Source organism: Sturnus vulgaris, chromosome 3 (assembly GCF_052056855.1).
Source record: "Sturnus vulgaris isolate bStuVul1 chromosome 3, bStuVul1.hap1, whole genome shotgun sequence".
NCBI classification, from domain to species: Eukaryota; Metazoa; Chordata; class Aves; order Passeriformes; family Sturnidae; genus Sturnus; species Sturnus vulgaris.
Genome location: NC_142245.1, coordinates 81,323,024 through 81,347,153, shown reverse-complemented (window position 1 = coordinate 81,347,153; position 24,130 = coordinate 81,323,024). Strand labels below are relative to the sequence as shown.

At 41.9% G+C, this 24,130-nt stretch overlaps 1 protein-coding gene across 14 annotated transcripts in view; it reads left to right on the top strand.

Annotated features, from left to right (window-relative positions):
- Positions 1-11,907, top strand: part of PRSS35 (serine protease 35) — a 45,175-nt gene extending 33,268 nt beyond the window's left edge. For 12 of the 14 annotated variants that reach the window (XM_088162112.1, XM_088162110.1, XM_088162113.1 and 9 more), the window contains one exon: positions 6,036-11,907. In XM_088162112.1, coding sequence (XP_088018238.1) covers positions 6,051-7,292 — 1,242 coding nt within the window. In that variant the 5' untranslated portion in view covers positions 6,036-6,050 and the 3' untranslated portion in view covers positions 7,293-11,907. Of the gene's footprint in view, positions 1-229; positions 353-517; positions 982-6,035 lie in introns of those variants that run through there. The other 2 variants (XM_014877842.2, XM_014877840.2) reach the window with 2 other exon arrangements.
- The last annotated feature ends 12,223 nt before the right edge of the window (positions 11,908-24,130 follow it).

Here is a 24,130-nt window from a genome sequence, read left to right as displayed (position 1 = left end):
CGGCCCCAGAGGCGCCCGGAGGAAGCGGCCGCCGGGGCGATGCGCCTCCCCGCCCCGCAGGCAGAGCCCCTTCTTCCCTTCCCACCCGAGGAGACACCGGGATCTGCCTCCGCTCCCCTCGGCCCTCCCCCTCGGCTTCCTCCCTCTCGCCTTCTTTTTCTTTCTTTTTTTTTTTTTCCTTTTTCCATCCCCTCCCCCGCCTGGGAAGACCTGGCCGCTCCCCCCGCCCCGTCCTCAGTAGCCGCGGGCGCTGGGCGGCGGACGAGCGGCGCGGAGCCGGGAGCCGGGAGCCGGGAGCCCGAGCCCCGGGGCTGCGGCCGCCCTCCCCTCCGTCCGTCCTGCGGGCTGCCAGGTATGAATGACCAAAACTCTTCCCGGTCGTCGGCTTCTGGGGAAGAGGCAGCCCCCAGAGACCGGGGTGGGCAGGAGCGGAGCTGGGGATGGGGGCTGAGGAGCACTGCCCGGTGCCGCGGACCGGGCAGAGCGAGGTAACCAGTGAGAGGTAACCAGCGTCTCTAAGGTGATAGTTCTTTTGCGATGTCGTTCTTCCTACTCGGGTCGTTTTTGAAAAATGATGGGGTTGAGAGATGTCAGTGCCTTGAGCTTGGCAGCTGAGATGTTTTGTATAAAGTTCCTGCCTCTTTAGCCTGATGGATATATTTTTGATAGGACTAAAACGCCACGCGTTTATCTGGTTTTTCATACTTAGAGCCGGTTTCACAAGACGGCTTAACGGAACTGGAGGCAAGGGGCATATCTATTGGGTTTTCAGGGGTTTTTCTCTGTGCTGCGTCTTCTGCGGGGAGCAGGCACGGAGCCTCTTCACCCTTCAAAACAAACTCCTTTAATTCTGATCCATCCCCTCAGTATTAGCGCTACCATCTCCGCGCTCCTTTGGAATTGACACTAATTTCATCCAGACTCGTCACTGCTGGAAGCAGATTTATCTTGGAATAGCAAAAATAGAAGAGCCGTGCCAAGGTATTTAACTTGCAGGCTTTGTAGAGGGGGGAAACTCCTTTGGATCAGGCGCGGAAAATCAGAGCCTCCTGCGGAAAGCAGGACCAGGGAATGCCTAAGGAGAGATAAAGGCTTACTCCCCAGATCCTCCTCTTCTTCCAGGATAGCCCTGGGCTTTAACAGGCGGACACATAGGAGCTGCCGGCAACAGCGGAGAGGGAAGGCGGCCATCCCGGCAAAGCCCTCCCGTCTCCGCCGTTCCTCCGGCCGGTTCCCGGTCTGTGCCCACCCGCTGCCGTCCCGGGGCCACTGCCCGGCTGGCAGGGCTGGACCCCCGGAGCCGCTCAGCAGGAGAGCAGTGGCGTGGGCCCGACCTCCTTCCCCTCCTGCTCGTCCCGGCAAGCGGAGCGGAGCAAGGAGCGGGGAGCGGCGGCGGGAGCCGCGGCGGGAGCGGCGGCGGGCGCGGGGCTGGGGCCGGAGCCTGAGCCGGGCACGGAGCCGGGCACGGAGCCGGAGCCGGGCACGGAGCCGGAGCCGGGCACGGAGCTGGGCACGGAGCCGGAGCTGGGCACGGAGCCGGAGCCAGAGCTGGGCACGGAGCTGGGCACGGAGCCGGAGCCGGAGCCGGAGCCTCTGCCCGCGCTGCGGGAGCGCCCCCCGGCGGCCGCGCCGCGCACCCGCGGTCCTTGATTTTCCCCGCGTGCGGGATTTCAGAGATGAGCTGTCACGCTTGCCCTGTAAAATTAGGTTTCCTATGAGTACTAAAGCTGCCTAAATTTTTGTAAGCACCAGGAGCCGCAGTGGGCTTTTCCCCGCAAGTCAGAGAGGAGAACAATATCAATACACCACTATACAGAGTGAGCGCGCCTGGAGGAGGGAAGGGGGAGCAGTGCGGGACAAGATTAGGGCAGTGGTTTCTTCCAGGGATTGTGTAATATCAAAAATTTGTTCTATATTTTGCTTTGTCAGAGTAGAACTATGAATTCCAACTTTCAGGATATTTTAAGAATAAGGCCAAAAGCAGTTAGAGGAGATGGTTACTAAGCAGCCTCTGTTATTTTATGGCCTGGAAATTGCATTTTAAATTATGTAAGCTTAGTATGAAATGTGTTGACTTTCCTCCAAGAAGAAGCAAACCCCAGAGCAAACCTCTATGCTGCACTGAACAGACCAAAATAAAACACTGTCAGGAGGCTGGACTGAATTTTTCTTCTGTCTGAGCTACACTGAGCTACATGTAAATTTCTTCCATGACATCCTGAAGAGAAACCTATTCTAGTTCTGCTTGACTATAAGTCTTTTCCTGAGCATCTGACATGCATTCAGCTGGAGTAAGGTAGATTAAAATGACAAAATATTTGAAGGATACCCTCAAAAATTAGGTAGTTTTGTTCAGTGGATGCAGAAAGGTTTAATGTTGGCAGCAAGAAATGACAAGAACTAAAAATAGTTTTACTTGTAAGGATATGCCTGGCAGCTGGAACACCACCAAAGTTATCAGCTGAGCTTGGAAACTGGAGGAAGAATTTCAACATTTTCATGTAGCTGGGGATCTCTCTCTTTCTGGTTTCCATCTTGTCTTCTCTCAAGCCATTAGTCATATCTTAAAGAGCTGACTCAAAAATTCCAATTACTGTAAGCCGACCCAAAGTCTGTATGGGAAAGGAGTGAAGGAAAGGAGAAGACAGATCATCTTGGGGTGTAAAGGAAGAGTGGAGAAGGCATAACACATTGAGGGTTTTTTCCTTGCAATCAGCTTGAAGCCTTCTCAGGACATTTCCTCCTCCGCCTGGAGGCTGTATTCTGTCTCTCCTTCTCCCACCCTGCAAAGTTATCTTTGCACCCATCTACACATTTATATCCTCATCATCTGGCAAGAGAAGACCTGTATTTCCCTTTTGCCAGCAGCCTTTTGCCAGGCCATGGCAACTGCTGACATTGCCCGTGCTTGGAGTTGGCCTCCTCTGAACAGCAGAGATGGGGTTAGCAAACAGATCTTAAATGCATGGCTGGAAATGACAAGGGTCTCCAGCAGCTCCACTGCTCTGCTCTCTAATGAGAATTACCATGTTTATCAAGTTCCTTGAACTTTGTCCAATTATTCTGAAGTGTAGTTAGTTCATTCCCAGTGACAAGTGGTTCATTATAAATGAAGAAAATCTTGGCTTCCAAGACTGCCTTTGTAAGCAGTGAGCACTCGAGTATCGTGTTTCAAATGGAAGGCTCCAAGGCAACTATGGAAGGTTCTGTGCTTTGACTGTTTTTTTTTTTCTTTCTAAAGAGTGGCAGAAGGGAGCCATAGTACTCCACCCATTTGCTTGCAGAAAGTCTCTCTATAAAGCAGAGAAAAAAAATTGACTTTTCTATAAAGTTAGTTATGAGATCATCTGGGAAAACATCAGCCATCGCAGCAGAATGACATCAACCCAGACTTTCTATGTGAACAAGCAGTTAATAATTGAACTTTCCTTAGGGCTCACAAAGTTCAGCTACAGAAGAATATCAAATATCCAGACCCTGAGGAAAAGATGAGAAAGGGAGGAGTTTTCCAGGGAAAAATAGAAAAATAATTCTCAAGCCTGACATTAGAACTGTCTTGTTCAGCAGCTATATTAGGGCAAAGCAAATTTAAACCAGCTTTTCTACATTAATGTCACATATTTATCCTCAAACCATGCTAGTTTGTGACAAGCTGGAAATAAATACAAGGAGATGCTTCCTCATATAACATGTAGTTAAGCTGTGTGACTCCTGGATGCAGAACACTGTGGCTACAAAATTCTAAATGTATTCAAGGGAAGACTGTCAAACTATGGAGGAGAAATGAACCTAAGGTTTCCTTACACTACAGAAACTATTTCTGCTCTAAAGTCCACCAGGTACAACTGGTTGTAAGTTAAGAAACTGTGAGGAAGGAGGGGCATACAGGGTTGCCCTATTCTTATCCCCATCCTCTACCTTAGGAAACCACATTTAGTCAGTGTCAGAAACAGGATTTTAGGACAGGCAGGCCTTTGGTCAGGCCAGGAACTTATTTTTATGTTCTCATTATAGTTTTTTTTTTATTTTGACACCTTCTAATTTACCCACAGATATGTAAAATAGTAATTCCTCCTCAGATTTAGTGCTGATTGAGCAATAATTGACCCAACCCTTTGAAGGTAACTTTGTATAACAAAGTTAATGTTTAAATGTGCATATTTCTGCTATACCAATAAGCTAGACTGATGTGAACAACTGGTGTCCCTCTACAAAATCTTGTGCCTGGCGTGATTCCCCAGCTCTCCTTTCAAAATTTTCTGATATTTTTTCATATGACCACATACCTCCCAAAGCTCAGACCCATGAGTCACTGTAATCTCCAGATGTCTTAGGAAAGTCCATGCATCTCCAAAACCTGAGTTAGCTACTTTAAAGCCAGGGAGGGTTTCCTTCTATTGTAAAATGTGATATGTATATATATGTATATCCTAGTAAGTGGACTCCAGCTCGAAGTTGGTGTTCCATTCTGGCAAAGGTGAAATGTGTCAAAACTATGCTAAAACAAATCCGCCCTCTGAACCTGGCATCAGAAGCAAGAAGCTGTGGCTGAATTGTAGTGCTTACATAACTTAAAAAATTATAAATATTACTTGTTATAGACAACAAATATGTCTATAGGGTAAAGGTGCCTCAAAAATCATAGGAGTCATTGGTTCATTATACAACTTTGAAAGCGATGTTCCCACTTCTTTTTCCATATACCCCTATTTTTCATGCTAGATCTTCAGCTAGCCTGTAGCTAGGCTGTTTCACTGGAGAGCACCACTTCTATTATTCTAAACTAAAATTAAGGAAAGTGGTTATGTTTGCCCTGGCCTACACTGCCATTGCAATGTAAACCAGAGAGCTTAACCACATACAAATCCTCGAATTGCTTGGCTTTTAAAGTTTAATCATAGACCCTTTCTTTCTTCACTGCTGAGGTTTCCATGTAATTGGAATGAAGCATGTTGGAACTGAGTACAAGTTTCCCAGTGGCAGCTGCCAGTAGTTGGATAATGCCACTGACATCACTGCTGCCAAAGGAGAAAAACGGTATTTTCAGTAATGTTTTGAGCTCAGAATCAAGAGTTCTGGGTTCAGTTTCTGGCTCTGCCTCAGACTTCTAACAATTTTACATTTTTCCTGCATGTTTCCCAAATACAGATGGGAATAATACTGCTTTTTGTCTCTCTCATTTAAAGTATTAGCTCTTGGTGTAGTGCATTACCCCATCTAGGTGGGGTACTCCACATGTGACCATAAGGCACAGACAGCACGGTTCCTACAGCCTTTGTGGGATCCTGAAAAAGGCATGTGATGAGTAACCAGGCTTGTCTCTCCTACTCGGCTGAGCTTTGCTGCATGTATGTATAACCAGGAGACTCCTCTACACCTTCCCCTGTCCTCATTTGTCTGTCTATCCTAGAAGACCTTGCTTCCTTGGGATAGCAGTTAGCAAAGTACCATTTTTCATACAGGCAGATTCATAGTTATCAGCTGGATGGGTAATGGAGCACCGTTGGTGACTTTTAAGTCGGCTAAAGCCATGTTCTGGCCATTACATGAAAGAGCACAATTAGTCTGGTCTCCCAAGGGTTCCTAAGTCTCATAAGTGTAGTCTGTCTATCCATCTCTGCTTGGATCCCAACTTTTGATTACACTGAGGGCTTCTACCTTCAACTCTATAGCTATAGAAAAGTGAAGCAGAACCATAACATGTAACCGCATGCCTTTGGAATAAATAAAACCAGGAGGCTCTGCCGAGTGGAATGACTCAGAGTGTTGTCCACTGAGGAAAAAACAGGTAAAACTCAACTGGTTTCATCTTCTAGTAGGTAGCTCAGCTGAATTATCTGCATCCATCTTGCTAGAAACAATTGAAAGAGTCGGAGGCAATACAGGGAATATCTGAGGCATTTCTATTTTGAGTAGATTGTAGAATTCTGTTCCACTGATGTCAGTTCTAAAATTGCATAATTATACTTAGAAGATATTAAGATAACCGTGTACATTTCCAAAGTGTATTTTCAAATCTCTCTTTCTTGTTTTAGAAAAAATAAAATAAAATGGAGCACATGTTACTGCTATTCATATTTTTCATACCTATATTGGGTCTCAGTAATGGAACAGAAACTGAACAAGATTTTACTTGGCACTTAAAGAAGATTCCCCAGATTGTGAAAGAAAGAACTTTCTCCCTTGACAGCCCTAAATTTGAAGCAAAAACCAAATTAGAGCTGAACAGCGTATGTGGAATTGAATGTCAAAGAAAGCTACCAGTGCCAAGCTTGTCTGACTTGAAGAATCTCTTATCCTACGAGACTGTTTTTGAAAACGGCACAAGGACCCTGACTGAAGTGAATGTGCTCGGAGCAGTGCTCGACCCAGCTGCAAACACAACCACACAAAGGCCTCCGAGAAGGAAGAGGCAGGTGTATGGAACAGACAGCAGGTTCAGCATCTACGACAAGAGGTTTATGACCAACTTTCCGTTCAACACGGCTGTGAAGATCTCCACGGGCTGCAGCGGCATTCTCGTTTCCCCCAAGCACGTACTAACAGCAGCCCACTGTCTGCACAATGGCAAGGATTATGTTAAAGGCAGCAAAAGACTGAGGGTGGGACTGATGAAAACGAAATCCAGGGGCAACGGCAGGAAACGCAAAGGTGCTAAAAGGAGTAGGAGAGAAATTTCTGCGGCCAAAGAGGATCCCAAAGCTGCCACAGAATTAAGGCGACGATCCAAAGGGGATGAGAGAAAGCAGAGGAGATCTGGGAGGAAGCAAGGGACCTCAGATGGAATGCCCTCCTTCCAGTGGACCCGGGTGAAGAGTACGCACATCCCGAAAGGCTGGTTTAAGGGTGTCTCCGGGGATATTGCCCTGGATTATGATTATGCTGTTCTTGAGCTCAAGCGTCCCCACAAAAGGAAATACATGGAGCTTGGAATCAGCCCAACAATCAAAATGATGCCTGGGAGCATGATCCACTTCTCAGGTTTTGACAATGATCGGTCTGGGCAGCTGGTCTATAGATTTTGTAGCATTTCTGACGAGTCCAATGATCTGTTTTATCAGTACTGTGATGCTGAGCCTGGCTCCACAGGATCTGGCATCTATCTCCGTCTGAAGGAGCCGAACAAGAAGAAGTGGAAACGCAAGATCATCGCTGTTTACTCGGGCCATCAGTGGGTGGACATCAATGGCGAACAGCAGGATTACAATGTAGCAGTACGAATTACTCCTCTCAAATATGCCCAGATTTGCTTCTGGATACACGGGAATGATGAGAATTGCACACAAGGCTGAAGAGAGCCGAGTCTCACTTGCTTAGTACCCTCACTGCCGTAGAGTGGGCAGTGCAACACTGCCTGGAAGAACATCACTCCACGCCAGAATGTTTTTGAACTCAAAGCTCACAAATAGTGCTACGGTGACTTAAGGAATGCTGAATTGCTAGGGGAGGGGTAGAATTGTCAGACAAAATATTTCTAATTATAATCAACCTAGATACGCACTTAAAATCCCAAACCATATTTATGTTTGCAATTGTGATAAATTCAAGTCATTCATGAGGAGAAAAATGGCTGCACCTGTTTGTCATTTTTTTCCCCGGGGGAGGAGTTGAAACATCTCAAACTGGTGTTATTAAACAGTATCTATTTTTTTTCCAATGGATTTACTTTTCTCAGGGTTCTGTTCCAATTCTTCAAATGCAAGTTGTGCATATAGCATGTTACTGTATGTGCAGAATGATCCAGAGAATTGCATGAGAACAAGACATTATTCTGGCATTCTCTAAAGACCACAGGTCCATGTTGAGAAGCAGCACTACAGTTAATGATTGTTAGTTTGGAAAACTTCCTCTGGTTGCTGCAGGAACACACCCATGGAAATTCCAAATTTGTGTAGCTGAGGGTTACACCTTAAAGATAGATTCACTTCATTGCTCAGTAAAAATAACAAAAAAGAAATTAACAAACAAAAGTTTCCATGTTTGGAAAAAGAAGACACATCTGGACATAGTTAAATGCCTTTAAAGGTTCTTTGAGAAGCTGTAGAAATCTTAAACATATGCATTTGCTTTCCAATTAGTATTTGGAGAGCTGTAGGTTTAGTTTCTAGTCAAATGTTTAGCTTTACCATTGGGAGAAGTCTCTGACTCCTGAAGTGGCTACTTGACAATCATTTAGAGCTTCACAGATGATATATTTTTTGGGTGCTAAACATTTCTTCAGTTTTTATAAATCACTTTTATACGAGTTCAGCTTCATAGATAGGATAGTATATATTAGACTGGGAGTTGAAAATCAATATTTTAGTTTGGCTTTATGCAGTTTTGCAAAGTGTGTGGTTTTAATTATGTTATATTCAGACTCCACCTCAACATGATTCACAGGGTTAACTAAACATATCTCCCAGCTAAATTATAGCACCTTTGGAATGGTAGAACTATTCTGTGCATTATAAAAGGTATCTTGTTAGATAGCAGCAGTAGTTAGCAAATAATTTGGTTCAATATGTTTGCAGAACCATGTATTTAATGAAGACAAACTGAGCTTGACTTTGATTTTTCACATCTTTAAACACAAACCACCTTCTTAAAAAACTGTTGTTGATTGCTATATAAGTCTATATCTTTTATTTTATGTCAAGATTTTGAAGTACACAGAATTGTTATGGTGCTACGTTAATCTAATAACACAAAAAGATACTGTGCCTTTCTGATCATATCTTTTGGGTTTCAATACTTTCAGAGTATTCACTACCGTAATATTTAATTTTATTTACCATAAATTTATGCTGACCAAAATACTTTTTCTTCCTGTGCAGGAGGAAAAAATGCAACAAGATTTTAAAATAATATTTGATTGTTGGAATCTTTAAAACATGCTTGTAATATCTTTTGATGAAATAAGATGATTTTAAATAACCCTGTTTTTTGGTAGATGGTTGAAAGTATATAACCTAACACACTGAATGTGCAGGCAACTTTGTGCTGTTATTGCCAAAGCATAAAAATTTAAGACTTGCTTCCATATCATAAGCCTAACAATATTTCATTCATTGGAAGAGATCTCACTTTAAAGGAAACTACTTATTTTAATGTCAACCTGTCCAGGGAACACTCAACTTTTCTTCCTTTATTATGTTTTAATTTTATTTTGTGTGATTGTTTGCAGAAAACTAATAATAATTTTTAATGTTTAGAAATAAATCTCTAAGATTTTAGGGTTAATTATTTTTTATTGTTGTTAACATCTCTATTAACACATGTGGCTTTGCTGACAGTAATTTTAAATCACCTCAGCCCAGTATTTAATACTCTTGCTCTATGCAGCAGATTTATAGTATTCTTTAGTCAGGTCTGTAATGTTTTTCTTAAGTGCCTTTTTCCATAGTTACTGTGACAAATAAGGAATCACATCATTAATCTAACACAAGACAACCCAGGTTCATGGATTTTTTTACAATTATTGTCATTATTGATTTGGGTCCAAAACTGATCAAGATAAGGGGGCTTAGTAAATGCCTTGTTTTATTGAGTCTTATTTAGGTGTGCTCCTCAGAAGAAGAAATAAAATCTATATCTTTATCACTTTGGGAATTGGGAGGAGGTAAGAATGAGAAATGTTTCATGTCAGCTTCCAAATGGTCTTGTTATAATAATCATCTGCTGTAAACATCTGGGCCTCAACCTGAGGTTCCCATACCAGGGTGATAAAACCTCTTGTTTTTCAGAGAATAAATGCTAGATGCTCAGTGCTTCATTTGTTCATTCAAACAAACCAACCTCTGTGTCTCAGTGCCCGTGCACAAAGACCTACAAATACACAGACCTGGGGAACATTTGCTGTTTTGGTGCTGTTGGCACCTTCAGGCCAGGGAATGCAGGTAGAAGAAGACACAGACAAAATGTTTTTCCTCTTGTCTCAGCATACTAGGCAACATTTTGGTCTTCCATTTGGCCTAATGGAGAAATAAGTGCTTTATGTAGGCATTGTGACTACCTACTACAGGGACTACTGGAATAGTTCATAAATCAAGTACTTACACACAATCCCAGGAATTAAATAGCCTCCACAGAGCTTTTGGAGTCCACCACTGCAAATGGGACAAGAATTTCTGAGCCATCTCAGATTTTCTTAAAAACCTGCAGTTACTCTCTAGTTACCAATGAGAAAATATGAGGAAGAACATATGATCTCAGTAGATCAGATCTTGCTGTTGTCTAGGACACCAGCAGCAAGGCTGTTTGTGATGTTTCCCTAAAGGATTTTTCCTTTCTCAGGTACCAGGCTGTACATCATTAGCTTTCATCAAAATAATTCTTTTCTCATCTTTTTATTTAACTGTATTTCGGGCTTTAGGAAGAAACAACCTCAGTCAAATCTCTTTTCCCCTAGAGGCCTATTGAAATTTATAAAGTCAACAAGTAAGGGTTTTTTTAGGGCCAAAGGTAAACCTCATATGCAAGTCATTAACACACCCAGACCAGCCCCTGCAAGGCTTTTGTGGATGTGTTTAATCTGAGGCTCTGAGACACATAGTGCAAGTCAAGGGGGTTATCTGCAACATGAAAAATTCGGTCTAAGTTTGTACTAACAAAAGAAAAGCACAACATTATGTAGGGAAATGATTTCTGTTATATGAGGTATAGAGTACCCAATGTTTTAATAATTGCTTAAAGAAACTCCTTGCCTCCTTAAGATTTACGATCTTAATTTTGCAGATTTATGAGTCTATATGGAGCAAGAATCAGTATGAATATGGCTTAAATAAAAAAAAAAAAAACTTGTCTGCGTGTGGAGGAGAGAAGTAGTTGGGGAATTCTTTCTATTCTGCTGATAAGGGATGACCTGGCAGCTAACAGAAAATAAAACAAAAAGAAAGAACAAGTAGATGGTATGGAAGACCAGGAGGATGGAGGTGTTATGCGCGGGATAAAGGAAGTGTGCAAAGTAACATATGAAATGGCTGCAAGGTAGCAGAGGCACCGATTGTGAGAAAGAGTAGGCAGATGGTAGGCACTTAATAGTAAGAATTAAATGTGAAATTCATTAGTTTCCTGAACAATTTTTCACTGGTAAAGACAATGCTTTTCTTCCCAGCCAACAACAACAAGGAAAGGGCTGTGAGAGGACTCAGGCTGTGGCAGGCACTGCTAGCAGGCAGGGGTTTTGACCCTGATCTATAATCCATGTCTGAATTCACAGGGATTATGCTTCTATTCATTCAGGGTCCTTGGAAAGCAGCAGATCCGTGTTCTGACCAAAAGGCTTGGCAGTATCAACCTCCCAATACACTGGATCACCAAGAGTGTAGTGAGTAAGGGGAGTTCCTCAAATCTGACCTTTTGCTGGGATTCCTGTTAAGGCTATTCTCCACTGGAAAAAAAAATCAAACAAAAAATCTCAGACTTAAGGCATTTAAATGTTGTCTCCATTTTTTGCATGTATCTAGAAATTCTAGGCAATAAATTTTTTTCAAGCGTCTTCTGTTTGTGTTTGGCATCTGTAGGAATTTAATCAACTGCTTCTAATTTTAAAGCACAGATTATTGCAGATATTCCATCTACAAATTCCTGGATTAAAGAATGACTGGGGAAAAAAATAATGTTATTAAATTGAAAGCTTCAAATTTCACTCTAATCTCAAAGGATTTGGAAGTATATTTGGGTCCCCTTTGCATCAGCCTTTTTGCTCCAAGCCTAACAACATTTAGGTTGAAAACCTCCAGAAGTAGCTTTGAGGATTCTTTCATGTTCTTAGCTTTCTTAAGACGAACAGAGAACAGTATAATATTTTAACTGTGCAAAATGACAAGCCATTTGAGAAAATAAATGCAAACCTTTGCTCTGATATTGTATGATGCACTTATTATGTCAATAAATATTTTCTGTTGTTTTTCTTTTCCTCTCTCATGATGCAGTTTGTTAGCTATGGTTGTGTTACACAAACTTCATTCTCTAAGTGCCTGTAATGATTTATCAGTGAATCATCTGGGACTTGGTTTTACAAGATATTAATGTCTCTTTAAACTTGTTCTGGGAAAAAAACCCTCCCTGTCTTCAAGATAATTACTCCATGAGCAAATTTGATGAGTAAAAAAATTAAGTTCAGCAAGGAAATGACTCATAGTCTATGCTGCAAGTTATTAATTCTAAAATAAGTAATTAATTCTGTTTCTGCCTTGGACAGCTATTGAACAAGGCCAAATTAGAAGTATGTGAAATACTATAATCTTGGTTCTTGGAATTATCTTAACTCTGTGCCCTTGAAACTGGTGCTGATTTTATCTCTGAGGGTAAAAGGAGAGATTTTTGGCAAGGTCAAGAGCTGCTGGAAATATTTAAGGGAAAGTTAAGAAATTATTACAGCTGTGATAAACAGTGTGTCTAATACAAGCAGTATTTACCAAGGGTCTGGCAAGGACATACCTCCAGCTCTTATATGGGTCTTCACATGGGGGAGAAGTAAGTGCCACAGGGAAATTTATAGGACTGAAAGCTCTTTGACCTGGAAAAAAGTTTTTCTGGGGCTGGTAACAGGATCTAAGTCTTTCCATTGCTGAAATCTACTTTTTGCCATGACCTAGGAGAATGTCTTGGTTCCTGAAAAATGTTTCTCAGCCTCCATTCAGGGAACACACAGACCCAGGGGTGAGAGCTGTGTCCTCTGAAGGCCATTCCCAAGCCACTGGCACGGATGTGGTTTCTTTGGTGGAAGAGATGTTCAAACATGTTATGGATCACACACTCCCATGGGCCTGTGGGGAATGAACTGGAGTCTTATCCCAATGTCTGTTCAGCCCTGAAATGTTCCCATACAACCCAGATCCTCGTGCAGGTATTTTCCAGTCATACTCCCATGTCCCATAGTGTTTAACAAATGCTCAAATGGCCTTCCCCAAATAACAGAAACTCAAATCTTCCAAAGAGGTGGCACCTTATGCTGTTTATTATGCAGGTATTCCTGATGAATCATTCATTCCTTCTGCTTCAAATATGTCTTTAGATCTTAAAAATAGCTAATCCTTCAGTTGTTATTGCTAAGAAGAGAAATCAGATATACTGGAAAAACCACACAAATATTTAGTTTTGCTTCTTAGTAATTATGTACACGCCACACTTTTTGCAGTTGCTATGACTCTATTTCTTTTCCATGTGAAAGAGTTTGAAAACCTTGGATGAAACCATATTGGGCTGGTTTTCAGACAAATTACTCAGCTGCCCTTTGACTGCAGTTGCAGCATTCTCCCACCCCTCCCCTCCAGTTTGATTTCCACATTTATGGATAAAATGCTGTTTAAAGCTTTGCTTAATTAAGGATGAAAGCACCCAGGAGGCAGCACACAGCAATGGACCCTTTCTGGCTGTATCTCTCTGTGGACATTTTGAAGCACAGAGAAGAAGAAGACAATAGAAGGCAAAGGTAAAACCCATGCACTACAGCAAAAAATCTCAGTGCCTTACTGAGTGGAAGAAAATGTGATTTCTATTTTTTTCTACTGTCAAAGGCAACACTAGTTTTTGTATTTACAATTTCTTTGTCTTTTCTTGAGTGATTCATCAGCTAAATATTTTTGGCTCTGTACAGGAATGAGCCAGCGGTAGTGGGGATACAACATGGCTTTGAACACCAGCAAGGGCTTCCCTTCCTCAAAACACACACACTAAAAGTGAATGCTAAATTACCCCAAAGGGAATTACTAGCAATACAAAGAGGGGCAAAAGTCACCTTTAAGCACCAATGGGATATTTAGGGGAAAAGTTTATGCATAAAAGCAATGGAGACTTTATAGCTGCACGTGGCACATGGGTTTTTCTGCCATGGTGTCTGTGCAGGTCTTTGATGCATTCCAGAGCTGTGGTGAGTTACATGGTGAAAGAAAATCCACCTGCTGCTTGTCAATCCCACCACTACCCACAGCAACAGGGACCTACTGTGCTACCAAACTCTCACTGCTTCAGGCGAGTTTGAGCTCAGGCCTGGCCTTCGAAAACGGTGGATGTGAACAGAGGCTTCCAAGGATGTGGCCACTGACATTTTAGGTTTTATACATTTTGCTCTGCATCTACATGGAACATGTATGAAACCATTTTTAATAACAGTGAGTTGAAACAGTAAGCTCTTGTAAACAAATGCTGCATCACATTCTCTCATTTACAATGCTCAGTCTTGAAGGGAAATTTGACTCATCACATAGTATATATATTTACTGGTTGTAAAACATTATACACCATCCATTTGTGACCTGTAAATTTCTTTCAGGAAGAAATAAAAAGGAAGCCAATGCTCAAAAGGGAAAATAGCTTTGTCAGTGTTCAATTCACTGCACAATTTATTTCCTTGCTTGCCAATTAACCTCGTACAACAGTGATCTGTGATCCAATAATTGAATGCTGCTCATTCAATTGACATGCTTGAGTCCTTCACTCCTTGAAACTGATTTTTCCTTACCAGTTCACACTAGACAAAATCAGGCATCTGTGTAAATACAGTGCTCACAAGCTTAAAAAACCCCACAAAATCAGCTGCCACTAATTGTATTTCATTATTGCATATCAGTTTCCAATTTAATTTCATTCTTTCCTGCCTATCTTGCATTCTTTCTAAGTGAGAGAGAATCCCACTTTCAAATTTTTTAATTATGCCCATTTTGGATTTTCACTTCATTTTCTTCTCTAACACCAAACACCTAAAATTAAAATAAATGAAATAATGCCCAAGCATTGCTGTACAATGAGGAGTCTGAGTTACAGTTTTAGAGAAGCCACTTCAAGTTGCTGTTAAGGTAACAGCTGCAGAGAATGAAAGGCAAAATCACTGAAAACAAACCAGTGTTCATAGCTCTAAGACACCAAATTCAGAGCTAGCCTTGGAAAATGCTTTGAGTCACTGCACAGGCTGCCAGCTGAAGGAACAATCTTGTGACATCCTTACAAAACAGCTCTGGGAAGCCCTGGCAGCTCCTCCTGCCACAGATGCTGATGGAGGGAGAAGCCGCGGGCTCTGGACCCCAGCAGCAAGCACAGCGTTTAATCTCCTAGGCACATCCTGCTCTCCAGAGGAAACTGATTTAATTTCACTGGTCTAAATGACTGCAAAAATAGCAATGATTTGATGCTATGAATCAAGTTATATTAACTGGGCTGCAAATGGCTCCTATCACAAGATCCACTATAATGACAGCTTTGAATAAAAAGCGAGCGATCCTTGACAGGGAGATCTGCCTGTGTGGGATCCACATCTGCTCAACACCTGCAGAAATTTGGCAGAAATGTTGTCAGTAGCTGGCTGTGGGTGAGGTTTATTACACTAGTTATTTGAGCCTACTGCTAAGGTAATGTCTTGTTGCAGCAGCACGGGCTTCTAGGGCTGATCCAAGGACAAAGCCTGCAAAAGGGCAATTATAGATGCTTCACATAGGTTTTGCAGCCTTTCTTTACATACCAGTTGTGAAAGAGAACATCACAACTCTACAGAAAGGGCAGAATCTTCTTATTCCAGTATGTACAATACACCCGCCTTCCCCCCCCTTCTCCCCAATGCAATTAAACAGCACAAATTAAAAGCTATTTAATTGGAAAGAACTGTAAGTATTGGAAAGAACTTAGGAAATGCCATGTTTTATTATATCCCTACTCCAGCCCTTTCTTTAATATGCAAGGTGGAGCCAGGGCTGTAAGCAAAGCCTGTTTGCCAAACCCTTACTGGCCCTCATGTGCTCATCTCTTGCCACAGCTGTCAGAGCCCACATACAGAGCCAAAATTACACAGTCCTGGGATAGAAGGATGCGGCCACCTACTTTTCAAGGCCACAATGTAATTTTCTTTCTTTAATTTGGCAAAGACTAGGCTTCCAGGTAAGTATTTTTAGACACATAAGAAGTCACATTTCTAGATCCAGAAGCCAGCTCCCTCTTCGTAACTTGAAAGCAAAATTTTTGTAAACTTTTAGGCTTGTTTGGCAACATCATTGTGGAACCAGCTCCTGGTAGAAACATGATAAAGACAGAGCTCAGAGATACAAGACTGGTGGGAAACAAAGTTATCTATGAAGCAGATAATTGCTAAAATAAAAGAAAATAAAATATTCTTTAAAAGATTTGACAGGATTATTTTCTACTACCTATTGACTATGTACATGGAAAAGAAAATATTTTGTTTTGTTTTGAATTTTTGTGAGATTCCAATGTCATATCTTAGCAGAGGGCTTCTTAGGCAGCTCCACCAGTTACAGTATTAGGATTTCAGCAGATAGTGTTATGTGCCCTGGGGCAATCCAAAGGCAGTAGGAATGGTGGTGATAATCAACCTATTGATGAGACTGGTTTTTGGAAAAAATCCAACCAACCGACCAAAAAACAATCCAGATATTATGGCCACTAATACAACTTTCCATGAGAGCAGAGCAGTTCGGACCTGTGTCCTGCCTCTCACTATTGTCCCTTCCATATTCACAGCTGTGCTGGTTTGAAATAGCTTGGATTTTGGTGATGAAGATTCTTTTCCTTGCACAGGCTTCTTTCCCTTGCTACCTGCCACATACACGTGCCAAGGATGAGTGCAATTAGCAAGGGAAAGAAACCTGTGCTCTCAACCTGCTAATGCTGCTATCCCCATCCTTATCTGAGAGGCATCTAAAACGTGCTGTGTCCTGTCTCTTCCCTCACCTCCCCCATTGTCCTCCAGATACCTGCAGCTGCTTCTTGTTTCTGTCTCTCCTGCCAGGTGCATGAGTAAGGCACATGTGGGAGAAACAGAGTTTGAGCATCCTGCATTTGAGGGTCTGAGGAGGATGGATAGCCTCATCTCCTCCAGAGCCCTTCTGCCCTGTAGTCTTTGCAGTGTGCTGAATTCTCCCAGGACAGTTCCTGATGCACAAAGGAATACAACCACATGAAAAGCAGGATGTGGAGAGACATTCAGCCCACAGCTTCCCTCTTCCTTCCCAAATTTCTTCTTATTTTATAAAGATTTAGCAGTGCGCTCAGTCTTATTAATGGCACAGAGTCCAATAATAATGCTCTGTACTGATATTGTTTAAACAGTCAAATTTCTCCCTTTTAAAGCTTTTTAAAATTACTTCCTTTTAGAATTTTCATTTCTGTTCTTCTTTTCTCTTTTTCTTTTTTGTTTCTTCCAAAATGGCTACACACTATGAACCAATGTATCCTGAAGGACAATTGCTTAAACTACAGTTCTTCAGGAAGGTCCCTAAGAGCACAGAGGAGCATAGGCTGACAAGTGCCACAGTTGAGGTGCAGAGAATACCAAGATTGAACTGATACCTAGAAAAACTTGATTGGAAAGGAAAGTTTGAAGAGAAAGGGCATAAGCCAAAAGCATGACCATGATAAGTGTCCAAATACCATCACTGCTACTGCAAAAAACAAAGAGGATATCCCTGTGGACAGAAGAAATAACAGATCAATGTGCAGCAAGGAATGGTCAGGTAATACAGCAAAAAAATCCCAGCAACTCTTTCAGGGTGAAGGTGATGATGTTCTTCGGTGGGGTTTGGAAAGGTTGTGGAATGATGGAGGTCTTCAAGAAAAATCTGCTTTGTATTACCCAATTTTAGTTTTAGAGCAGGGAACTAGAGTAGATATATGTGATTTCTATCTTATCACCCTGCCAACAGTCTTAAAGTGGAAACTTCATGTGCTCTGAATGCATTGCCTTTGCAGTGGAATGCTGTGTTTGGTCTTGTTTATCTGTAGCAGAAAGCCAAATTTTAAATGAAACAGTATGCATAGTTATACTGATCTTTTATACTGGCAATAAAATGCTTTGGCTAAGAGAAAAATATTGTATTTCACACCAGAGTCTGTCCCAGGAAAGCATAGATTGGATCAGCTTAGGTCTTTAGTTTGGCTAGGGAAAAAGGATTTCATTTCAGTTGCATCTCTCCTCCATCTCTGACAGATCAATCAAAATACTGGATTTACCGGTTCAAGTTTCCAGCCACTGTAGGCTCAGCTTCAAATGGAAAAGCGTGGCTGGCATGCTGAACTCTGCTACTAGAAAAATAATATTCTCAAAGCCTGCCTGCTATTTTAAAGGTCATTAAAAAGGACAGAAGCACATCCATGACAGGCTCTTCATGCAAACTGTGCTGAACTGGGTTGTAATTCATACATGAGCCCAGCAAATTTCAAGAATTCCAGAGCAACCACTTGCAACACTGCAGTGGTTACTAAAGTTAAATTGGTTAAAATGTAAGTTAGAACTATTCCTATGTTAGCCTCAAAGGGGTAAAGGTACAGCAAAGGCAGCATTGCTGGTTTAAGATGGGGGCATTTCCTTGCTAATGACAGAAGCAGATAGCCTGGCTTAGGTGTTACTGCTTCCAGGGCTTGCAGCTCTTCTGCAGTTCTCTGTTTCTGTAAAATATGCAGTTGAATGGAGTGTAGATGATTTGCCCATTTCCCAGTACACACTCCTCATTTAAAGAGAGATGGAGGTTGTTAGTGATATGTTTGCAAATTCTTGGACGTATTTCTAAAAGTTGTTAAAAGCACAAACCACTCAAATCCAGCCTTTGACATCTGTTAGGGGGGAAAAAAACTGAAGCTGTCTGAAAAATCCACAAGCCAGGCTAAATGACATGGTAGGATTAGAGTCAATCTTGATGATCAGTCATGAAGTCAAATGTCCAAACAAAGTAAATATTTTAACAGATACACAAGCCACTTTATTACAATAAATAATTTCCAGGATTCTAAAATCCCAGAGAAAACAACCCTAGATACAAAATACTGTATTTTGGGTGGACAGAACAGTGTAACACTTCTTTAAATTACATTTTCTTCACTGAAACTATATGTGTAATACATATCTGTCAAGACCTAGTATTACATCTTAGTAATCATCAGGAATGTAATCTGTCAGGCTATGTTTTAAAACCTCCAGAAAACAACTCTCTGCTTAGGAACCACAAGGTGCACTTTCACTTTTTTGAGATAACTGAAAATACTGGAGAAACCAGATAGGTTTAAGTGTACATAGACACAACTATTACCTGCCTTCCAGCAACGTGTTAAAGAGCTGCTCATGAGAAACACGTTTACTTGGTATCTCAGACTAAAGAGTGTGCAGAGCACTAGAGAATTATTAACACACATGTTAGTTTTATCATTGCTACTTATAATCCTAAAAAATAGCTGAGCATTTAAATACAAAAATCTGCTTACTGTCACTATGCAATCTTTTTATGTTTTTTTGAAAAATAAACCAACCCAGTATTTTTGTATGGTCTCTGTTAATCACTGGAAATCAACTCTCTTGTCTGTACAAGGACTATGGTAACAAGGTGTTTTCATCTGCATATTTTGGATTTTAAAATACAAAGTTCAAAAGAGAAAATATCATCCAAATAAGTAGCCTCATTTAATTTTACAAAAGTTTTGGAAGATGCTTAAAAACTGTTCAAGTATGAACCCAGATGCACTGTTGGGTGATGTGTATACAACTGGAATTAATGGAACTTTTATGTCAATACAAAATTAGGTTCAGTGTGTTGAATGCCGCCTTGTTTCTCTCCCTGTCTGGGCCTCGACCATGCCTTAGAGAGTAAAACATTTCAGCCATCCTGCAGGAATCACAGGCAGTCAAATATTTTGAGACAGAAGCACACTTCCAGTACAATTTGCCTTGGAGCCAAAAGGTCTTTAGGCAAATTCTGCACACTCAAATCTTGAAGAAAACAAAAAGAGGCAAGCAGCTGGATTTCCATCAATACCATTTCTGAAATGAGAGTGACGGGAAAGTAATTCAGGCGCAACATCGCAAACTTTTGCAAAGAGAAATGCAATATTTGAGACCCAAGCAGCAAGGAAAAGTCACCAGCTACCTGCAATCTTAAAGGTATTTAATTATCTATATTTACTTGTATATTTAAATATATATTCAAAATCAGGACAGCTCATGTCCCACAAAACACAGAGCTGGGAAAGCTCAGTGTGTCTGCTCACCCTGGAGCAGCAGGGATGCTAGACAGGTGCTGGATACTGTCATGATGGGCTGGAGGTGAGCTGGAAGTGGGGATTTCAATAGACTGCTGAAAACCTCTTTTTTCATGCACAGGGTGAATGATGTCCTTTACCTCCCAAAGGCATGTCCACAGAAATAGATCCTAAACCAAAATCTCAAAGTGGCTGTGAACTTCTGTGCAAAGGCAGATTCGAAGATGCTCTATTACTTAAATCAATATCTGTAGAGTAAGACAATCTTATTCATGCAGTATGCTGGTCTCAGTGTTACTATTTCCCTCCCTCTTTCTTCTGTTGTTAAAAACTTTATTTTCTCATGTTTCAAAAGAGAAGTGATCTATTTTTTGCCTTGATGTTTTTCAAAACAAATTCAATACTGCCCTTTCAGTTGGCTGGAGACAGTGTGGGATTATTACAGAAAAGAAGAATCACTGAAAACCCTCTTGATTGATCAACCCAGACTGACAGGGTGTAATTACAGAACACATCATAGACACATAAGGTATAATCTTAAAATTAACTTCAGAATTTAACTTGTCCTATGCTTGTATCTCACTAGCATTTAAAAAAAAATCCCTTTTATTTATATGCAGAAACACAGAGTATGAAAGGCTATTTCTTTTGAAGCTTCGTCTCTGCTTGTAGCTGTAAATTGTTCTTGTACACAAAATTTTTTTGCTGACATTCAATGCATTATCAGGCCTGCAGCAGCTTACAAGGCTGAGGGCACAGAGCTGCCCCCTCCCTGGGGTCACTCTGTACCCACAATGTTGCAGTGCCCACCCCTTCCTCAGTGACAGACAGAGCCCCAAGAGCAAGAACACACCACCTATCCCCCACACTGTTTCCTAGCACATCCATCTTCTCCTTCCCCTCCTTAATGCAATACCCATACAATCCCTCTCCCACACAGTCAGCCTCTTTCCAGACTTGGATAGGCAAAAGTGCAGACAAGGACTATGGAAAGGTGATGTTCTTGGGAGGGCAGGGGAGCATCCCTTCTGCCCTGTGTCATCAGATCCCACCAGTCCCTGCACTTTCCCAGAAAACAACTAACCTGTCTCCAACTACCAGTTTAAGTCTGAAAGATTGGCTCAGACTGTGCAGGATGTGCCTTCACTGGTGCACTTAGTGGTATTGAAGTGTCTGCTTCCAACTGAGTGGGATAGTGCTTTGGCAGGATCTGCAGGACCTCTTAAAAAGATGGCTACTTTAGAATTTTAGGATATTGAGGTAAATGGAGAAATCTCTTCCATCATATTTTGAAAATATGGCTCAAACTTGGCCATGTTCAACCACGAGCATTTTAACGTAGGCACTTTTCTGTGCTGTGCAGGGTGGACATTCACCAACCCTTCCCCAGGGGTGTTCTCCAACACCGTCAGAGAACAGATTTGCTCACTTTAGTCCTTGCAGTGGATGTCACACCCAGACACACATTTCTGCACTTGTTTCAGTTTCTGTTTCTGGTCTACTGCCTTTGCTAACTCCCAAAGGCTACTATTCTTACACTCTAATTGCATGCAGAGATGTCTTGGGCAATGAAACAAGCATTGGGCTTCTGCTGACCATACCACTTGTAGAGTTTAATTAAGGGAAAGGGAAGAGGTGGTGAAGCTTTAGGAGCCAAGATCTGAAGCAGAAAAAATAGCAGTGCTGTCTGCTTTAAAATATATACAGCCTTTCTCCTTCTGTAGTCCCATCTCTGAAATTCTTTTCAACCCCTCATTACCACTCAGTGTCTGCCACTTCCCACACTGCTCACAGCACTAGCAGTATATAACACATGGAAAAAAGGTTTTCTATTTTAATAAAATTTCTGATGTATTCCAGGTCCTGGAAGGTCTGAATCACTAACTCAGTGTATTATCTTTGTGTCACTGCCACTACTCCTACCATGGCAAGTTTCACTTGGCTTGCCTAGGCATTAAAAATTATTGGGATTTTTTTCCTTCCCCATGCAGAATAAGTTATGTGAGCATGCAGCCCTTATTTTGGGATGAGAACTGGGGAAGGAGGGGCAGGAGCAAATGTTCATGTCACAAAACAATGTCAGCTGTGGCTACTGGACATTTCATGAACTAGATGCTGTCAGCTCCCAGTAAGCAGCACCTCATAATATTGAAGCATATTGGAAGTAAACCTTCTCTTTCCCTCTCTTTCCCCCCCACCCCAGAGCAGCTTTCGCTCTTGATTTTCCTGCCTTTTTTTTTAGGGCAAGTTGCTAGCATTTGCAGCTGTCTTACTAAATCTTAAGAATGGAAGTTCAGGTAGCAGCCTGATTCTGCAATCAGCCTGAAAGGCTAAGGTTCTTAGGAGACAGCTTAGAAATTTACTTCTCACCATCCAAGCTTTCATCTGTGGAAACACCAGCATCTCTCCAGAAGCCATCAACTCAAGTTACAGAACATTTACAGCTAATATTTTCAAATAAAGCCAATTAAAATTAATGGAAAAATGAACAAAGAAGTGGAGTAAGAGGCAATGATAACACCAAACATTAGAAAAAAAAGAATCTGTTCTGCAGAATGAGTTGGATTATTTTCAAACCTCTGCAGTAGGCTGAATTCAGGTTCTCCAGGTGTTTACCACTCCTTAAGGAACTCATAGCTTAAGAGGGAGCTACAAAAGCCTCATGTGGCCAGAGTTGCCAGCTTTTAAAGAAGTCAGCACACAGGTCAGCGAGAACTTGGATAAGGGACATATCAGCTGTCTGAAATCTGTCCTCCCCTCATGAAAAATGCAGGGGAAGGAGACAGTTTCTTCTTTCCACAGATGGGAGCACTCCTTTCCACCCACTCTTCCCTACAGCTTGTATTGAAAAGTGGTTAGTCATAGCAGGACACAGACACGTTCGTGCCTGGATGATGAAACTCAGATGATAACAAGAACATGTTCTTGTCTACAGGCCAGGAGACAACCACGTGGCTCCCCTGCAAGCCAGATTTTATAATTCCTGTGTGCCAGGGAGAGCAAATCACTTTTGTTTAGCCTTAGTCAGCATTTGGGGAAATACAGTTTTTACTTCCCACAGTGAACAAGCTACTAGATGCTCTTCTGCCAAATTTCCTTTTTGTCCAGGCTTCTATTTGCTCACAGGATAACAAATCACACACACACACACACACACAAAGCAGTTGGCCACGACATCTACAGAAAACTAATCAAAATCAGGACCAAGGGTTGTTGCCATGGATAAAGCTAATGTAGAAAGTCAATTACTCTGCGGCAGAGGCATGTACCTGGCAAGGAGAAAATCCTCACCCTGAGGTCTGGCCCCTTGAAACATGTGACATTCATTTGCAATTCAGTGAGTAGTAGCTCATCATCTCAATTTGAGTAAGACACTAACAAACTGGTCTAAATACATTTACTTGTTTGGTTATGATTCTCCTCTGAAAATGCTGTCCTCACTTTGAGAAGACACAAAGAGAATGCACAACACAGCGGTAAGAAGTCGAACGTTCCCTGCATTTGGCAAAGACACAGCACACAGGCAGGGCAGGAAAAACCATGGTAAGCTTGTCTGGGGATGCAGTTGCTGACTTGTGCAGGTCTTCATGCTCAAATAGTGAGGAAATACAGCGATTTGCTGAGCCTTACCCATTTTTAATCCAGAAAATTGGGATGCAACTGTGAGCTCATCATCATAAGGCTGAGCTCTAAGAACGATGCCCCCTTTATCCTGCCCTGGGGCATTGTGAATGCTGCAGTGCCAGGTGGTGGCACTGACACGGGGGTTCTGGGGTGCAATCCTGGCCCCCCACCCACCTTTCCACCTAGCACCCTTCCAAGGAAGGCCTTTATGGTTCCTGGGCAGTCCCTGTGCCCAGGAGGGTGGCCTCATCCATGGTTGTCATACACTGGGCACAGCTGAAAACAGCTAGGAACGGTAGTGAGGTGAAATTACTGATGGTTATTCAGATACATAAAAGAAACTATAAAAAACAATCCTCTAGCACATGCTTGGTAATACATTGGTTGCAAAATTGGTGCAAGGAGTGCAGAAAGCTGTAGATGTGGCACTCAGGGAGATGGATGAGCAGGTGACAGTGTTAGGTTAACAGCTGGACTCTATGATCTTAGATGTCTTTTCCTATCTAAATGATCCTATGATTCTACAAAAGTCATTCCCATATGCAGCAGA